We start from the raw sequence: 20,505 nt of genomic DNA, 5'->3' as shown, positions 1-20,505 counted from the left end.
CATTCAAAGTATTTATTGATAGATGTGTACTTTTAAAAAAATATTTTATTTATTTATTCCTGAGAGAAAGAGAGAGATAGAGGCAGAGACACAGGCAAAGGGAAAAGCAGGCTCCATGCAGGGAGCCCGAGGTGGGTCTTGAACCTGGGTCTCCAGGATCAGGCCCTGGGCTGAAGACGGCGCTAAACCACTGAGTCACCAGGGCTGCCCGATAAATATGTATTTATTGCCATTTTGTTGCTTGTTTTGTGGTTGTTTTGTGGCTTTCCTCTGATCTTTTCTTTAGTTCTTTTTCATGGCTTACTGGCTTTGTTTAGTGATATACTTGGGTTCTTTGTTTTAGTTTTCACATATCAATTACTGTTTTCTGATTTGTGTTTCTCATTAGGTTTGTATATACCATCTTCTGTATATAATAGTCTGTATTAAGTTGATGGTTGCTTATGTTTAAACTCATTTTTTACTCTTCTCCCCTCCTTCCATGTTTTAGGTATATGGTGCTATATTTTACAGCCTTTAATTTTGCGAATCCCTTGAATACTTTTATAGGTATACTCATTTTTACTGCTTTGGTATTTCCTACTTTTCATACTTTTACCTATGGCATTTCCTTTCCATTCAGAGTCCCCTTTAACATCTCTTGTATGGGTGGTTTAATTTTGATGAACTCCTTTAGCTTTTGTTTGTCTGAAAAAATCTATCTCTCCTTTTATTCTGAATGATAGCTTCATGAGATAGAGTATTCTTGGCTGCAGATACTTTCCCTTCAGCATTTTGAATATGTCAAGTCACTTTATTCTGGCTTGCAATGTTTCTGCTAAAAAGTTCACTAATAGATTTATGTGATTTCCTTTGTATGTGTCCTTTTTTTTCTTGCTGGTTTTAAAATTCTTTATTGCTTCTTTTTACCATTGGTGTAAGCTAGTTAAGTAGTGAATGTGGGCACTGTGTGGGGTCCCATAGGTGGCATAGTTTCACTATTAAATGTCGAGGTGTTGAATGGTTTTTATTGATTTTTTTTGGGAGGTCCTATCTATCTGTTGGATATGAATGCCTGTTTCCTTCCCCAGATATGGGAAGTTCTCAGCTATGATTTGTTCAAATATAATTTGTTGTCTTCTCTCTCTCTTAGCCTCTTCTGGAATCCCAATTAGACATATATTCTTCCTTCTCAAGCTATCATTTATTTCCCTAAGCCTTTCCTCATGGGCTCTTGTTTTTCTCTTTTTTCCTTATCTTCCTTCCTTTCCATCAACTTGTCTTCTTTGTCACTCACTCTCTCTTTTGCCTCATGAAGCCTAGCAGTTAAAGCATCCAGTTTGGATTGCATCTCATTTAATCTGTTTTTAATTTTGGCTGGATTAGATCTCAATTCTGTACTAACAAAGTCTCTAGAGTCCTTTATACTTTTCTCCAGAGTCACCGGTAGCTTTATAATTGTACTTCTGAATTGTATTTTTGACATTGTATTAAATCCAAATTCTGTACCTTTGTGGCAGAGAGTACTGTTTCCGGTTCTTTCTTTTGTGGTGAGTTCTTCCTTCTAGTCATTTTATCCAGTGCAGATTGGCTGTATGAGCAGGCTGAGTCAAATATATCAACCACAACCTAAGGTAACATACACCCTAGATGATTCCGAAGAGGTCTGAGACCAGAAAATAAAAAGAAGAACACAACAAAATAAAACAAAAGGACCATTAAAGTGAAAATCAAATTTTAAAACAAAGTAGTAAAAATAAGAAGCAAAAAAAAAAAAAAAAAAACAAAGAAGAATATCTTTTCTCTCTTTAATTGTGGAGTTTGTTCTGCCAGTTTTCAGTTCATTTCTCTAGATTATTTACACTAATGTGAGTGTTATCTAGTTGTATTGGTTGGATGAGATGAGCTCAGGGTCCTCTTACTCTGCCATCTTTGCAGCCTTCTGAAGTGCTGTTTAATGATTGTCTATAAGTTTCTCTAAAAGATTGTCTCTCCCTTTCCCCACTCTCTCTCACTCTCTAAAAAAAAAAGGAAAGGAAAGGAAAGGAAAGGAAAGGAAAGGAAAGGAAAGGAAAGGAAAGGAAAGGAAAGGAAGAAAAAGAAAGGGAGGAAAGGAAAAAGTCCTATGAAGGACCTATAGCTAGTTTTCCCATTGCTTGCTCATTTAGCTTTATAATTTTTTTACCATTCTTTTCAAGGCAGTTTATTACTACAATTTTCTTACTGTATTTTAAGTTGAGTTCTGTTGGATCTATCTAGCATCGTTCTTATGTTTGACTATTGTTATATAACATCAAATCAACGTGATAGTTTTCTGTTGGTGCCAGGTTTGTATTGTGCATTTGAAATTCCTGGCTCTCTTTGGAATCTAATTTTGTAGCTTACTCATCCTAGTATGTCTAGGCTCCATTACATATGGTTTTTATGACTTGCTAATGTGAAAAAGCTCTCAGTTAAGATGCGTTAATCTTCTGTTGCTTGAAATTCAGTAAATGAAAAGTTTTAAAATGCATTTGATGTCCTTTTGGCCTCTTTTTCCTTTCAAGTATATATCAATTCCTTATAAAATAGGAATTGATATCTATATAAGATAGATGAAATTTTCTTAATTGATGAGTTTCAGAAAATTTTAAATAGTTTTGGCTACAGAAGCATCTCTTTAATTTTCAGTTGTAGTATTGGTTTAAATAATGTAATTAGCCAATTTCTGACTAATACTACTCAGCAATACATAGATTTTTTTTCCTGAGTTCTTTTCAGTATTTTATTGTTGCCTTCTAGATAAAGTCATAGCACATACAAATAAGAAACCAAATTAGATTAAAAATAGCCTATTGTATTGACCTATATACAATATGGTGGATTTTAGGAACATAAAGCATTGATTGATGAAACTGAATTACATGCTGCATATAGTGTTGAGAAATACTAGATAGCAGTTACATTGTGCAGGATATATGTATGTGAATATATTGCCCCATCATTCAAATTTATTCTAATCTCTTATCTTTTTGCTTAACTAATGCCTATACTATTTCTCATTCACTTAACTCTTGGGGCATATTTCTTTTAGCGTGAGGTACATGACACTAACATTTGTTGTGTGTTTTTCTTCAGTTGCATAAAACAAAACTGTAAGCTATTTAAATGTAGCAATTGTGTTGTGTTTCTTCCTGTCTCCCACAGTTTCTAACAATTATTTTGCACATGGAGAACATTTATTAAATATTTTCTGAGAAAATATATGGTTGAGATTAAGGAACGGTGAGCTGTACGTATGGATTATGATCTTTTCAAGAATTCACTGATGTGGATAGCTGGCTGCACTTAGATTATTTTGAGTTGTGGTCAGCTGTCTCACATATTTTATGGGTGTCATAGAAGCCATTTCCAGTCTTAAGCCATTCATTTACTATGACAAGTAGTATAGCATAGTGACCAAGAGCATGAGATATGTAGTTAAACTTCTTAGATTTAAATTCTGACTCAGCCACTTACTAGCTGTGTGTTCTTCAGTAAGTGACTTACCTCTCTTAAGTCAGTTTTTACATCTGTAATGTGGGAATAATAGTAGTTCCTATGTCATAGAGTTTTTGCAAGAATTGAGTTAATATATAAAAAATGCTTAAAACAATGTTGAATGTTAATTATTATTATTACAGTGGATCTTGCAGCTTCTTAAACTAAGAAAAAAACTCCAATCATTTTTATTTATAAACAAAATACACAGGCTAATCTTGGTGGCTTGTGTCAATCCCTGTACATATACAATGGGGTCATGACTATATGAATTACTGATATATATGGGAAAATAAATTTAAAATTTACATAAGCACATGCATGCACATATTTATACATATACACAATGTTTAAGAATAATACTGTGATTCAAACGTGTAAATCAATATTGTTAATATAAGCTCTAATGGGACAAAGTGACAGGGATAAAAATAAAACCTGGGTAAGTTTGAATGTATATGCCACATAAATCAATTTGAAAGTCAGATTTTCAGATTTATAGCTGAATTTTCAATTTTAAAATTTATCTTTGGCAGTAATTTGAACATCATCACTATGAATGTGTGGAAGTCTATCAAAATACATATGGTTTTACAAACCTGGAAGACTGGGTGCCAGATATTGAGGATGAGATTTCTGTCTTTTATTGATGGTATCACTTTGAAGGGGCATGCTGATTATGGAATCTTCATCAATTCTTGGGCTTACTAAATGTCTTCTTGGATATTTGCCATGGATTTTTTGCATCATAACATTGAGCTTCTTCAGTCTTCATGAGTCCTTAAAGAAATATACATGTCTCTGATTAGCAGGCTTTTCATGCTTATAACCTAATATATGTTAATCAGGCCAACCTGTTAATTATTCCATTAATGGCTTAAAAGACAAATGTTTAAATGAAAGCAAAATGATATGTATGGATTCCATCCAAAATCCCATAATCAAAGGATGCAGGCTCTTGTTTGGTGAAGTGATGGAACTGGTTTCAGGTCCATATTTATTATCTGGTCCATATTACTTTCTAAGGAAGTTTTAAAAAAAGAGTTTATAAAAACAAAGGCAAAGTAACCTAACTCAAATAACTGACATTTACTATATCAGATACTCAATCGTCTATAGAGACTAAGTTGTTTTATTAAATTTGTATACATCACAATTCTTTAATTTATTCCTACAATCTTGTTGACAGTATATTAAATTTTAGTGCAAGTATCTGTTGCAGTTCATAAAACAGAATGTCTCCCCTGGGTGTGTGAAATATTCAAGGCACTATTATTCATTTGCCAGAAACTCATGAAGAGTAAAGAAAATATAAAATCCTTTCTGATCAGCCATTCAACATTTAAATATATTTACTGAGTCAAGTGTCAAGTATATATGAGCATTATTCATAAGAATATATATCTCATTCTGTTGGACAAAACTATATATAATTTTCTCCTAGCCAATTCCTAGCATAAAAACTGACTAATACAAATCTGTTTTTAATCATATTTAATAAATATAACAACTACTGTAAGGTCTTCTATAAGTTAATAGGTTTATAAAGTTAATCATATTTAATAAAGTTTATAAAGTTAATCATATTTAATAAATATAACAACTACTGTAAGGTCTTCTATAAGTTAATAGGAAATCTTGGGAAATTTAGCTTATTTTGACATAGTTACACAGCTTCCCCAAATAGCCAAAGAAACTTTGAAAAAGAAAAGCAAAGCTGGAGGAATCACAATTCCAGAATTCATGTTGTATTCACAAAACTGTGGTGATCAAAACAGTATGATACTGGCACAAAAATAGACACATAGATCAATGGAACAGAATAGAAAACCCAGAAATGAACCCACACTTATGTCAATTCATTTTCAGCAAAGTAGGAAAGAATATCCAATGGGAAAAAGGCAGTCTCTCCTCTTGATATTTTCTATTTACTTTTAGCCACTCATATATGTACTCTCATAAATCAATACTTAAAGGAAATAATAAACTTGAAAAATAAGCTGACAGAAATATACCCAAGTTTAGGTGGGTACTTTGTAACTCTTTTAATAATATTGCTAGTTATAGTGTGGAGCAGAGAAGTATTCTCTATTATAAAGCTCTAAGGAACAGAAATGGGAAATCTGAATAAATAAGCTGATAGAAATTGGGTTATTCAAGGTGGCTTTACTTTAAAATTTTTAAATGCAGTGAGAAATTTTACTACTTTATGAGTAATTTAAAATAAAAAAAATAGTTTTATACCTTTAAAGGGCAGATTGCAATAAGAATTAAACTAACAAGCACCAGAAAAACAATCTGGTTAAAAAAGGGGCAGAAAAAAATTTAAAAATAAAAAATAAACAGAATGCCTGAATAGTTACTTTTCCAATGAAGATATACAGATGGCGAACACACACACATGAAAAGATGCTCAACATCACTAATCACAGAAATCCAAGTAAAAGCCACAAGGAGATACCACCTCATACCTGTCACAATCGCTAAAATCAAGAAGATAAAAAGCACCAAATATTGGTGAAGATGTGGAGAAAAAGGAACTCTTGTGCTCTTTTGGTGGGAATATAAATTGGTCCAGCCACTGTGGAAAATAATATGAAAGGTCCTCAAAAAACTAAAAATAGAAATTCTATATAATCCAATAATTCCACTATTGGATATTTACCCAGGGAAAATGAAAACACTAATTCAAAAAGTTACATGCACCCCTATGTTTATTGCAACATTATTTATAATAGCTAAAACATGAAAGCCACTTAAGTGTCCATCAAAAGATGAATGGATAGGAAAATGTAGTAGGGAAAAATATAATATAATATAATATAATATAATATATATATATTTATATATATGAGTATATTATGTATTACATATATGTGGTACATTATATATATATAATGTTGTATAAGAGGAATGAATAAGAAAAAGGTTTTATATATATGTGTGTGTATATATATATATTATATAAATAAAATGGAATATTACACAAACATAACAAAATGAGATGATGCTGTTTAAGACAACATGGATGGGCCTATAGGGTATTATGCTAAGTGAAATAAGTCAGACTGAGGAAGACAAATACCATATGATTCCATGAGTGGAATCTAAAAAAATGAGTAAAGAAACAAATAACAGAATTAGAACTATAAATATAGAAAAAAAACTGATGGTTTCCAGAGGTAAGGGGTATGGAGGAGTTGGATAAAATGGGTGAAGAGGAGAGGGAGATATAGGCCTCCAGGTATGGAATGAGTAAGTCAAGGGAATAAAAAAATAGACTATATGGAATATGGTCAATGATACTGTAATAGTGATGTAATGAGACAGATGGTACCTATGCTTGTGGTGAGCATAGCATAACATATAAACTTAAAAAAAAAAAAATATATATATATATATAAACTTGTCAAGGGGATCCCTGGGTGGCTCAGCGGTTTAGTGCCTGCCTTTGGCCCAGGGCACGATCCTGGAGTCCCGGAATCGAGTCCCATGTCGGGCTCTCGGCATGGAGCCTGCTTCTCCCTCTGCCTGTGTCTCTGCCTCTCTCTCTCTCTCTCTCTCATAAATAAATAAATAAATCTTTTAAAAAATAAAATAAAAAAAAACTTGTCAAATCAAATCATTAGGTTGTACAACTGAAACTAAAGTAACATTGTGTGTCAATTATACTCAAATTTAAAAATAAATAAATAAATAAGAATGAAACAAAGTAAACTTAATAGAGTCATTGATAGGCCTTGTTTTTAATAAATAGGTAAGAATGTAAATATTATTTAATTACCATATGAATAAAATTAAGTATATACTTACAAAGTACTTGCCAAGTTTTAAAAGTAGTTTAAATATTCTTCATGAAATATTATTATATTATCTAATTAGCAAATTATCTAAAGATATTATGAACTTAAACGCTCTTCTGAATTCATTATTTTTATAAAAGAAAAGTAATGGGATTTGTATTAATCAGTTTATATCCTTAGTTCCCAGGATATTAGCCACACTTACTTTCACAGGGAAGTTCAACATCAAATTTCAAATAAATTATGTTAAGTTTTGATCATGTCCTCTGTACTCCTACTCTTATTATGTATAACCAAAGGAGAATGATAATTTCATAATTTATTTAGTCTTTTGATGCATTTAGTTATTCATAGCTCAGCCTTCCATTATAACAGATTATGTTCATTTTTCTCCATCGTGTAATACATTGCGTTACTCTTGGATCGTCTCATTACTTCTTTCTAAATGGAGCTAAAGATATGGATGAACTAATTTGCTAAAATATATATCTGAATAATTTGGGATTTTTTTCCTGTTTTAATTATAATTATGAAGCAATTTACCCAAGAGATTGTACCCACCCAAAATAGTTTATATATATTAGCTATATATATTCTTAATTGATAAAATTCTAAATGTTAAAGCAGTCACAAATCAAAAAACACATTTTATATCAGTTCAATTAAGTCTAATTTAAATATTATCACAATAGATTATAAATATACTTTCAGTTATAATCTCTGACTGTAGCTATATTTAAGTGTCTCTTTTATAAATTAAATTTTGCAGGGCAGCCCGGGTGGCTCAGTGGTTTAGTGTGGCCTTCAGCCCAGGGCATGATCCTCGAGTCTGGGGATCAAGTCCCACATCAGGCTCCCTGCATGGAGCCTGCTTCTCCCTCTGTCTGTGTCTCTGCCCCTCTCTCTCTCTCTCTCTCTCTCTCTCTCTCTCTCTGTCTCTCATGAATAAATAAACAAATAAATAATCTTTAAAAAAATTGTACTTAATCATTTCTGTAAGGATGTACAAAAATTTGTCCTTCATAAGACTTTATAACTAAAGATGCCGAATTTAAGATGGACTGTTGGAATAAAAAAATAGTTCATTGATGACAAAAAGCCACAAGTAATTCTATACTGGTAAAATTGTATAGTTATCTTTACAAGGAAGTAGAGTCTCCATTTTCCTTGAAATCTCCTTTACTTCTTTTGTCTCTTTCAGGATTGGATGATAGTTTTCTGGCATATGGAGAAATCTTTGAAAGAGCAGAAATCAATGGGGAGAAGCTACTTAACATCACCCGGCAAAAACTTAAAGAACTTGGCATAATCCAAACTGACCACCAGGACATCATATTAAAAGCAGTTGCTAATATTTGTAAAAAGGTAAGTGTAGCACTGTCCTGTATTGCCTTTCTTTCTAATTAACAAAGATAAATATATAAAAGAGTGTGCTTCTGTCTGATACATGCTCTACAGTGAATTGCAGTTTTTTGCCTTTACAGTTCAGAATTAATTATGACTGATATGGTCTCTCATTACTCAGCTCAAAAATTCTTTTTTTAATAAAAGATTTTATTTATTTATTCATGAGAGACACAGAGAGAAAGAGAGGCAGAGACACAGGCAGAAGGAGAAGCAGGCTCCATGCAGGGAGCCTGACGTGAGACTTGATCCCAGGTCTCCAGGATCATGCCCTGGGCTGAAGGCAGTGCTAAACTGCTGAGCCACCTGGGCTACCCATCAGCTCAAAAATTCTGTGGGCCCTTCTTAATCCTATATTTAAATCATGACACTGTCTGAAGTGGTTGCTGTTTCTTGTTCTGCCTTGATGATAATATGTTCCATCATTCCTGGGAGAATCAAGAATATTCTGCTTCCCAGAATTGAAAGTTATATATGGAGGTTCTAGGAAATAAACTCACACATTTTTATGAAATCAAAGGATTAAGAGGACAGCTATATCTTCTGAGGATCAAAATGAAGAATGGTAAGGGGGTTATCAAGGCAAGACACAAAATTCTAGACAGGTGTCATTGCACCTAAAAATAGAGTTGTCACTTTATATAATAGCTAAGTCAATCCAAAATTCAATAATAAATACAAAGAACAACCTGGCACTGTTTAACAAAGATGAAGAAAACTTGGAGTTTTCATTATTTCAGGGCTGTGATCAAATCCATCTATCAACAAATACTGATTGAGGACCTTCAGTTACTTGAGTAATTCAAGCAATGTTGTATGCCTAATTGTATCCAGTGAGTTTCATTTTCCACATTTTCATTGGACAGGCTTAAAACTATTTCCATGTAGTCTGACCTTTTTCAGTCAGCATAAAAGGCTCTAAGTCCATCCATGTTGTTGCAAATGACAAGACCTGATCATTTTTTGTGGCTGCATAATATTCCATTGCATTTATATACCACTTCTTTATTCATTCATTAATTAGTGGACACTCAGGTTGCTTCCACATTCTAGCTATTGTAAATGATGTTACAGTAAACATAGAGTTGTGGATATCTCTTTGAATTAGTGTTTTCATTTTAATCGGGTAAATACCCACTAGTTGAATTGTTGGATCATATGGTTTTTCTATTTTTAATTTTTTGAGGACCTCCACATTGTTTTCCACAGCGGCTGTACCAATGTATATATTCCCACCTACAATTTGTGAGAGTTCCTTTTTTTATAATTTGTATTTTTAAAAAGATTTTATTTGTTTACTCATGAGAGACACAGAGAGAGAAACAGGCTCCGAGCAGGGAGCCCAATGTGGGACTCAATCCCCTGGGGACTCCAGGATCACGCTCTGAGGCAAAGGCAGACACTCAACTGCTCAGCCACCCAAACGTGCCTATGAGAGTTACGTTTTGTCCACACCTTCACCAACACTTATTTCTTGTCTTTTGGATTTTAGCCATTTTGACAGGTGTGAGGTGATATCTCATGATGGGTTGCTTTGCATTTCTGTGATTTGCATTAGTAATATTGAGCATTTTTTCATGTGTCTGTTGTTCATCTGTCTATCTTTTTGGAAAAATGTCTATTCAGGTCCTCACTCATTTTTACAATGGAACACTGTGTACTCCCTTTTAAAGTAGTCTCTGAAAAAAATAGTCTCTGTGTATCTTTTCCATCATAGTCTTTATAAGACTATGACAATATGTGTATTTGATTATGCTTTAAATCCTATTAAGTCAGGTATTCAGTTGAGACTAACAGGTAAACACCATGAGAATCCTTGCATACTGCCTGAACAAATTTAGTGTGTTAGTCCTAAAAGGGTTTAGTTTTAAACACCAGTTTATTTCTATATATATATTATGTATTTTATTTTTAAATATTTTATTTGCATTCAATTTGCCAACATACAACACCAAGAGCTCATCTCATCTTGTGCATTCCTTAATACCCATAACCCAGTTACCCCACCCCCTACCTACCTCCCCTTCTTCAACCCTTTGTTTGTCTCCCAGGGTTAGGGGTGTCCCATAGTTTGTTTTCCTGTCTAATCTTTCCCATCCTTATGGTCCCTTTCACTGTCTTATATTCCACATCTGAGTGAAATCATATGATAATTGTCTTTCTCCAATTGACTTATTTCATTCAGCATAATACCCTCCAGTTCCATTCATATCAATGTAAATGGTAGGTATTCATCCTTTCTGATGACTGAGTAATATTCCATTGTGTGTGTGTCTGTGTGTGTGTGTGTGTATATATATATGTATATATATATTATATATTATATGTATATATATATGGTATATTATATATACCACTTCTTTAGGCATTCATCTGTCAAAAGACATCTTGGCTCCTTCAACAGTTTGGCTATTGTGGACATTGCTGCTAGGAACATTGGGGTACAGGTGTCCTGTATTTCACTACCATCTATATCTTTAGGGTAAATACCCAGTAGTGCAATTGCTGGGTAATAGGGTAGCTATTTTGTCTTCTTGAGGAACCTCCACACTGTTTTCCAGAGTGACTGTACCAGCTTGCATTCCCACCAACAGTGTAAGAGGGTTCTCCTTTCTCTACATCCTCCTCAACACACGTTGTTTCCTGTCTTGTTAATTTTAGCCATTTTCACTGGTGTAAAGTGGTATCTCATTGTGGTTTTGATTTGTATTTCCTTGATGCAAAGTGATGTGGGGCATTTTTTCATGTGCTTGTTGGCCATATGTAGGTCTTCTTTGGAGAAACGTCTGTTCATGCCTTCTACCCATTTCATGATTGGATTGTTTTTTTGGATGTTGAGTTTCATAAGTTCTGAATAGATCTTGCATACTAGCCCTTTATCTGATATGTCATTTGCAAATATCTTCTCCCATTATGTAGGAGGTCTTCTAGTTTTGTTGACTGTTTCCTTTGCTATGCAGAAGCTTTTTATCTTGATGAAGTCCCAATAGTTCATTTTTGCTTTTGTTTCCCTTGCCTTTATAGATGTATCTTGCAAGAAGTCGCTGTGGCCAAGTTCAAAAAGGGTGTTGCCTGTGTTCTCCTCTAGGATTTTGATGGATTCTTGTCTCACATTTAGATCTTTCAACCATTTTGAGTTTATTTTTATGTCTGGTGTAAGAGAATGGTCCAGGTTCATTCTTCTGCATGTAGCTGTCCAATTTTCCAAACACCATTTGTTGAAGAGACTGTCTTTTTTTTTTCCATTGGATATTTTTTTTCTGCTTTGTTGAAGATCACTTGATCATAGGGTTGATGGTCCATATCTGGGTTCTCTATTCTGTTCCATTGATCTATGTGTGTGTTTTTGTGCCAGTACTATACTGTCTTGATGATCTGAGCTTTGTAATACAGCATTAAGTCAGGCTTTGTGATGCCCCCAGCTTTGGTTTTCTTTTTCAACATTCCTCTGGCTATTCAGGGTCTTTTCTGATTTCATACAAATCTTAGGATTATTTGTTCCAACTCTGTGAAAAAAGTCCATGGTATTTTGGAAGGGATTACATTGAATGTGTAAATTGCTCTGGGTAGTGTAGGCTTTTTCATAATATTATTTCTTCCAATTCACAAACATGGAATATTTTTCCATCTCTTTGTGTCTTCCTCAATTTCTTTCAGAAGTGTTTTGTAGTTTTTAGGATACAGATCCTTTAACTCTTTGGTTAGGTTTATTCCTAGGTATCTTATGCTATTGGGTGCCGTTGTAAATGGGATTGACTCCTTAATTTCTCTTCCTTCAGTCTCATTGTTAGTGTAAAGAAATGCAGCTGATTTCTGGGCATTGATTTTGTATCCTGCCACACTGCTAAATGACTCTATGAGTTCTAGCAATTTGGGGGTGAAGTCTTTTGGGTTCTTCATGCACAGTATCATGTCATCTGCGAAGAGGGAAAGTTTGACTTTTTCTTTGCCAATATGAGTGCCTTTTATATATCTTATTAATTCTTTCAAAGAACCAGATCCTCGTTTTGTTGATCTGGTCCATAGTTATTCTGGTCTCTATTTCATTGAGTTCTGCTCTAATCTTTATTATTTTTCTTCTGCTCCTTGGTTTAAGCTTTATTTGCTGTTCTTCCTCCAATTCCTTTAAGGGTAAGATTAGCTTGTGTATTTGAGATTTTTCCAATTTTTTTGAGGGAAGCTTGTATTAGATCTGTTTCCCTCTTAGGACCACCTCTGCTGTTTCCAAAAGATTTTGAACAGTTGTGCTTCCATTTTCATTAGTTTTAATGAATCATTTAAATTCTTCTCTAATTTCCTGTTTGACTCATTCATCTTTTAGTCAGATGCTCTTTAACCTCCAAGTATTTGAGTTCCCTCCAACTTTCTTCTTGTGATTGAGGTTATGTGTGTGTGTGTGTGTGTGTGTGTGTGTGTGTGTGTGTGTGATTAAGTTCTTGTTTCATAGCATTGTGGTCTGAAAATATGCAGGGGATATTTCCAGTCTTTTTGCTTTGGTTGAGACCTGATTTGTGACCCAGTATATGGTTTATTATGGAGAAAGTTCCATGTGCATTTGAGAAGAATGTGTATTCAGTTACATTAGGATGGAATGTTCTGTATATATCTGTGAAATCCAGTTGGCACAGTGTGTCATTCAAAGCCTTATTTCCTTGGTGATCTTCTGCTTATAAGATCTGTCCTTTGCTGAGAGGCCCAAGTTGAAGTCTCCTATGATAATGTATTATTATCTATGTGTCTCTTAACTTTGGTTATTAATTGGTTGATAAAATTGAATGGTCCCACATTAGTGGTATAAATATTTATAATTGTTAGCTCTTCTTGTTGAATAGACACTTTAAGTATGATATAGTGATCCTCTTCATCTCTTATTACAGTCTTTGTTTTAAAATCTAATTTATCTAATATGAGGATTGCTACCCCAGCTTTCTTTTGAGGACCATTTGCATGGTAAATGGTTCTTCACCCCCTCATATTCAGTCTTATGGTGTCCTTAGGTCTAAAATGAGTCTCTTGTAGACTGCATATAAATGGGTCTTGCTTTTTAATCCAGTCTGATACCCTGTGTCTTTTTAGTGGATCATTTCAACCATTCATGTTCAGATTGAATATTGAAAGATATGAATTTAGTGTCATAATATTACCTATACAGTTCCTTTTTCTGCAGGTTGTTTCTTTTGGCTAAGACCAGTTTGTTTCTATATGGAAGACTTATATTAGAGACTACTGATTATGTCAAGAAGTCAAGTAGTTTTTCCTTACAGAACAGAATACCATTTAAAAATTGGATGGGGAGAGGGAGGGGCAAGATGGCAGAAGAGGAGGGTCCCCAAATCACCTGTCCCCACCAAATTACCTAGATAACCTTCAAATCATCCTGAAAATCTACGAATGCGGCCTGAGATTTAAAGAGAGAACAGCTGAAACGCTACAGTGAGAAGAGTTCGTGCTTCTATCAAGGTAGGAAGATGGGGAAAAAGAAATAAAGAAACAAAAGGCATCCAAGGGGGAGGAGCCCCGCGAGGAGCCTGGCTAAGGCCAGGGCGAGTGCCCTCAGGACAGAAAAGCACCGACCTGGAGGAGCAAGAGCTTCACCAATCTTCCCGGGTGGAAAGGCCTCGCAGGGAGTTAGAGCAGAACCCCAGTAGGGTGGGGATGACCTCAGGCTCCCTGGGACACTAACAGACACCTGCGACGCACGCAGGAGAGTGCACCGAGCTCCCTAAGGGCTGCAGCGCGCACACATTGACCTGGGAGGAGATCGGAGGGGCTCGGGCAGAGGCTCCGCAGAGAGGTGGCTGCGCGGCAAGGAGCACGAATCCTAAAGCGCAGACCGGGAGCACAGGGCGCCGGGACACAGCCCAAGATCTGGCCTCCCCCAGGACAGGCAGAGGCCTGGAGGGCACAGGACAGCAAGGATGCTCCTGCCCGGAGCTGAGCAGATCAGCGGCCCTGCACCGGAGCTTCCAGGTCCTGCAGACGGAAAGCTATGGAGTTCCTGCTGGGGCTGAATCCAGGTTTCCAGAGCTGCCTCAGCCACTGGGGTTGTTCCTCCAGGGGCTTCACGGGGTAAACAACCCCCACTGAGCCCTGCACCAGGCAGGGGGCAGAGCAGCTCCCCCAAGTGCTAACACCTGAAAATCAGCACAACAGGCCGCTCCCCCAGAAGACCAGCTAGACGGACAAGTTCCAGGGGAAGTCAAGGGACTTAAATTACACAGAATCAGAAGATACTCCCCCGTGGTTTTTTTTTTTATTTTTGATTGCTTCCCCCACCCCTTTTTTTCCCCTTTCTTTCATTTTCTTTCTCTTTTTCTTCTTTTTTCCTTTTTTTCTGACTTTTTTCTTTTTTCTTTTTCTCTTTTCTTTCCCTCTCTCTCTTTTTCTCCTTTTCCCAATACAACTTGTTTTGGGCCACTCTGCACTGAGCAAAATGACTAGAAGGAAAACCTGACCTCAAAAGAAAGAATCAGAAACAGTCCTCTCTCCCACAGAGTTACAAAATCTGGATTACAATTCAATGTCAGAAAGCCAATTCAGAAGCACTATTATACAGCTACTGGTGGCTCTCGAAAAAAGCATAAAGGACTCAAGAGACTTCATGACTGCAGAATTTAGATCCAATCAGGCAGAAATTAAAAATCAATTGAATGAGATGCAATCCAAACTAGAAGTCCTAACGACGAGAGTTAACGAGGTGGAAGAATGAGTGAGTGACATAGAAGACAAGTTGATGGCAAAGAGGGAAACTGAGGAAAAAAGATACAGACAATTAAAAGACCATAAGGTTAGATTAAGGGAAATAAACGACAGCCTGAGGAAGAAAAATCTATGTTTAACTGAGGTACCCAAGGGCGCCAAAAGGGACAGAGGTCCAGAATATGTATTTTAACAAATCATAGCTGAACACTTTCCTAATCTGGGAAGGGAAACAGGCATTCAGATCCAGGAAATAGAGAGATCCCCCATAAAATCAATAAAAACCATTCAACACCTCAACATCTAATAGTGAAGCTGGCAAATTCCAAAGATAAAGAGAAGATCCTTAAAGTAGCAAGAGACAAGAAATCCCTGACTTTTATGGGGAGGAGTATTAGGGTAACAGCAGACCTCTCCACAGAGACCTGGCAGGCCAGAAAGGGCTGGCAGGATATATTCAGGGTCCTAAATGAGAAGAACAGGCAACCAAGAATACTTTATCCAGCAAGGCTCTCATTCAGAATGGAAAGAGAGATAAAGAGCTTCCAAGACAGGCAGGAACTGAAAGAATATGTGACCTCCAAACCAGCTCTACAAGAAATTTTAAGGGGGACTCTTAAAATTCCCCTTTAAGAAGAAATTCAGTGGAACAATCCACAAAAACAAGGACTGAATAGATATCATGATGACACTAAACTTATATCTCTCAATAGTAACTCTGAACGTGAACGGGCTTAATGACCCCATCAAAAGGCGCAGGGTTTCAGACTGAATAAAAAAGCAGGACCCATCTATTTGCTGTCTACAAGAGACTCATTTTAGACAGAAGGACACCTACAGCCTGAAAGTATAAGGTTGGAGAACCATTTACCACTCAAATGGTCCTCAAAAGAAAGCAGGGGTAGCCATCCTTATATCAGATAAACTAAAATTTACCCTGAAGACTGTAGTGAGAGACGAAGGGGACACTATCTCATACTTAAAGGATCTGTCCAACAAGAGGACTTAACAATCCTCAATATATATGCCCCGAATGTGGGAGCTGCCAAATATTTAAACCAATTAATAACCAAAGTGAAGAAATACTTAAATAATAATACTTATACTTGGTGACTTCAATCTAGCTCTTTCTACCCTCGTTAGGTCTTCTAAACACAACATCTCCAACGAAACAAGAGCTTTAAAGGATACACTGGACCAGATGGATTTCACAGATATCTACAGAACTTTACATCCAAACTCAACTGAATACACATTCTTCTCAAGTGCACATGGAACTTTCTCCAGAATAGACCACATACTGGGTCACAAATCGGGTCTGAACCGATACCAAAAGATTGGGATCGTCCCCTGCATACTCTCAGACCATAATGCCTTGAAATTAGAACTAAATCACAACAAGAAGTTTGGAAGGACCTCAAACACGTGGAGGTTAAGGACCATCCTGCTAAAAGATGAAAGGGTCAACCAGGAAATTAAGGAAGAATTAAAAAGATTCATGGAAACTAATGAGAATGAAGATACAACCATTCAAAATCTTTGGGATGCAGAAAAAGCAGTCCTGAGGGGGAAATACATCGCAATACGAGCATCCATTCAAAAACTGGAAAGAACTCAAATACAAAAGCTAACCTTACACATAAAGGAGCTAGAGAATAAACAGCAGATTGACCCCACACCCAGCAGAAGAAGAGAGTTAATTAAAATTCGAGCAGAACTCAACAAAATCGAGACCAGAAGAACTGTGGAACAGATCAACAGAACCAGGAGTTGGTTCTTTGAAAGAATTAATAAGATAGATAAACCATTAGCCAGCCTTATTAAAAAGAAGAGTGCGAAGACTCAAATTAATAAAATCATGAATGAGAAAGGAGAGATCACTACCAACACCAAGGAAATACAACCGATTTTAAAAACATATTATGAATAGCTATACGGCAATAAATTAGGCAATCTAGAAGAAATGGACACATTCCTGGAAAGCCACAAACTACCAAAACTGGAACAGGAAGCAATAGAAAACCTGAATAGGCCAATGACCAGGGAGGAAATTGAAGCAGTCATCAAAAACCTCCCAAGACGCAAGAGTCCAGGGCCAGATGGCTTCCCAGGGGAATTCTATCAAACTTTTAAAGAAGAAATCATATCTATTCTCCTAAAGCTGTTTGGAAAGATAGAAAGAGATGGAGTACTTCCAAATTCGTTCTAGGCCAGCATCATCTTAATTCCAAAACCAGACAAAGACCCCACCAAAAAGGAGAATTACAGACCAATATCCCTGATGAACAGGGATGCAAAAATTCTCAACAAGATCCTAGCCAATAGGATCCAACGGCACATTAAGAAAATTATTCACCAGGACCAAGTAGGATTTATCCCCGGGACACAAGGCTGGTTCAACACTTGTAAAACAATCAATGTGATTCATTATATCAGCAAGAGAAAAACCAAGAACCATATGATCCTCTCATTAGATGCAGAGAAAGCATTTGACAAAATACAGCATCCATTCCTGATCAAAACTCTTCAGAGTGTACGGATAGAGGGAACTTTCCTCGTCATCTTAAAAGCCATCTACGAAAAGCCCACAGCAAATATCATTCTCAATGGGGAAGCACTGGGAACCTTTACCCTAAGATCAGGAACAATACAGGGATGTCCACTCTCACCACTGCTACTCAACATAGTATTGGAAGTCCTAGCCTCAGCAATCAGACAACAAAAAGACATTAAAGGCATTCAATTTGGCAAAGACGTAGTCAAACTCTCCCTCTTCACCGATGACATGATACTCTACATAGAAAACCCAAAAGCCTCTACCCCAAGATTGCTAGAACTCATACAGCAATTTGGTAGCATGGCAGGATACAAAATCAATGCCCAGAAGTCAGTGGCATTTCTATACACTAACAATGATACTGAAGAAAGAGAAATGAAGGAGTCAATCCCATTTACAATTGCACCCAAAAGCATAAGATACCTAGGAATAAACCTAACCAAGAGGTAAAGGATCTATACCCTATAAGCTATAGAATACTTCTGAAAGAAATTGAGGCAGACACAAAGAGATGAAAATTATTCCATGCTCATGGATTGGCAGAATTAATATGGTGATAATGTCAATGTTACCCAGGGCAATTTACACGTTTAATGCAATCCCTATCAAAATACCATGGACTTTCTTCAGAGAGTTAGAACAAATAATTTTAAGATTTGTGTGGAATCAGAAAAGACCCCGAAGAGCCAGGGGAATTTTAAAAGAGAAAACCATATCTGGTGGCATTACAATGCCAGATTTCAGGTTATACTACTAAGCTGTGGTCATCAAGACAGTGTGGTACTGGCAGAAAAACAGGCACATAGATCAATGGAACAGAATAGAGAACCCTTCAGTGGACCCTGAGCTTTATGACCATAAAGCTAATATTCAATAAAGGAGGGAAGAATATCCATTGGACAAAAGACAGTCTCTTCAATAAATGTGCTGGGAAAATTGGACATCTACATGCAGAAAAATGAAACTAGACCACTCTCTTGCACCATACACAAAGATAAACTCAAAATGGATGAAAGATCTAAATGTGAGACAAGATTCCATCAAAATCCTAGAGGAGAACACAGTCAACAGCCTTTTTGAACTTGGCCACAGTAACTTCTTGCAAGATACATCCACGAAGGCAAAAGAAACAAAAGCAAAAATGAATTATTGGGACTTCATCAAGATAAGAAGCTTTTGCACAGCAAAGGATACAGTCAACAAAACTAAAAGACCACCTACAGAATGGGAGAAGATATTTGCAAATGACGTATCCGATAAAGGGCTAGTTTTCAAGATCTATAAAGAACTTATTAAACTCAACACCAAAGAAACAAACAATCCAATCATGAAATGGGCAAAAGACATGAAGAGAAATCTCACAGAGGAAGACATAGACATGGCCACCATGCACATGAGAAAATGCTCCACATCACTTGCCATCAGGGAAATACAAATCAAAACCACAATGAGATACCACCTCACACCAGCGAGAATGGGGAAAATTAACAAGGCAGGAAACCACAAATGTTGGAGACGATGTGAAGAAAGGGGAACACTGTTACACTGTTGGTGGGAATGTGAACTGGTGCAGCCACTCTGGAAAACTGTGTGGAGGTTCCTCAAAGAGTTAAAAATAGCCCTGCCCTACGACCCAGCAATTGCACTGTTGGGGATTTACCCCAATGATTCAGATGCAATGAAACGCCGGGACACCTGCACCCCGATGTTTCTAGCACCAATGTCCACAATGGCCAAACTGTGGAAGGAGCCTTGGGGTCCATCGAAAGATGAATGGATAAAGAAGATGTGGTTTATGTATACAATGGAATATTACTCAGGCATTAGAAACGACAAATACCCACCATTTGCTTCAACGTGGCTGGAACTGGAGGGTATTATGCTGAGTGAAGTAAGTCAATCGGAGAAGGACAAACATTGTATGTTCTCATTCTTTTGGGGAATATAAATAATAGTGAAAGGGAATATAAGGGAAGGGAGAAGAAATGTGTGAGAAATATCAGAAAGGGAGACAGAACATAAAGACTCCTAACTCTGGGAAACGAACTAGGGGTGGTGGAAGGGGAGGAGGGGGTGGGTGGGGATGAGTGGGTGACGGGCACTGAGGGGGACACTTGACGGGATGAGCACTGGGTGTTATTCTGTATGTTGGTAAATTGAACTCCAATAAAAAATTAATTTATTAAAAAAATAAATAAAAATATTGGATGAAAGAAAAGAAATATTTGATGATAGATGAACTCTAATAGTATCGATTTCTTTTTTAATAATAAATTTATTTTATTAAATAAATAAATTTATAAATAAATAAATAAATTTATTATATTAAATTTATCCAGTGCTTTCTCTTCACATATAAACAATCACATCCTGATTTAAGAAATTTTAAAATTCAAATATACATCTGCCTCCTCCAATCAATGAAATATGATATTTTGTAAGTTTATATGGTCCCTAAGGTATAGGTTGTGATAATATTTTGGAAGATCAAACTGAAAAGTAACTCATGTTCCTAAAGGTCATAGATAAGATTTCATATAGGTG

General features: G+C 36.1%; 1 protein-coding gene across 4 annotated transcripts in view; it reads left to right on the top strand.

Moving 5' to 3' along the window:
- Window positions 1–20,505, top strand: part of LOC140627314 (uncharacterized) — a 290,030-nt gene that overhangs the window by 43,040 nt on the left and 226,485 nt on the right. For all 4 annotated transcript variants that reach the window (XR_012026135.1, XM_072815491.1, XM_072815489.1 and 1 more), the window contains exon 4: window positions 8,503–8,666. Coding sequence is in view for 3 of the 4 variants with exons in the window: in XM_072815491.1 (XP_072671592.1) it covers window positions 8,503–8,666 (164 nt within the window). In the remaining variant the exon portion in view is untranslated. The remainder of the gene's footprint in view (window positions 1–8,502; window positions 8,667–20,505) is intronic.

This window comes from Canis lupus, chromosome X (assembly GCF_048164855.1).
Source record: "Canis lupus baileyi chromosome X, mCanLup2.hap1, whole genome shotgun sequence".
In the NCBI taxonomy this organism is placed as follows: Eukaryota; Metazoa; Chordata; class Mammalia; order Carnivora; family Canidae; genus Canis; species Canis lupus.
The sequence above is the reverse complement of the archived record's forward strand: the minus strand, read 5'-3'. Positions and strand labels throughout refer to the sequence as shown.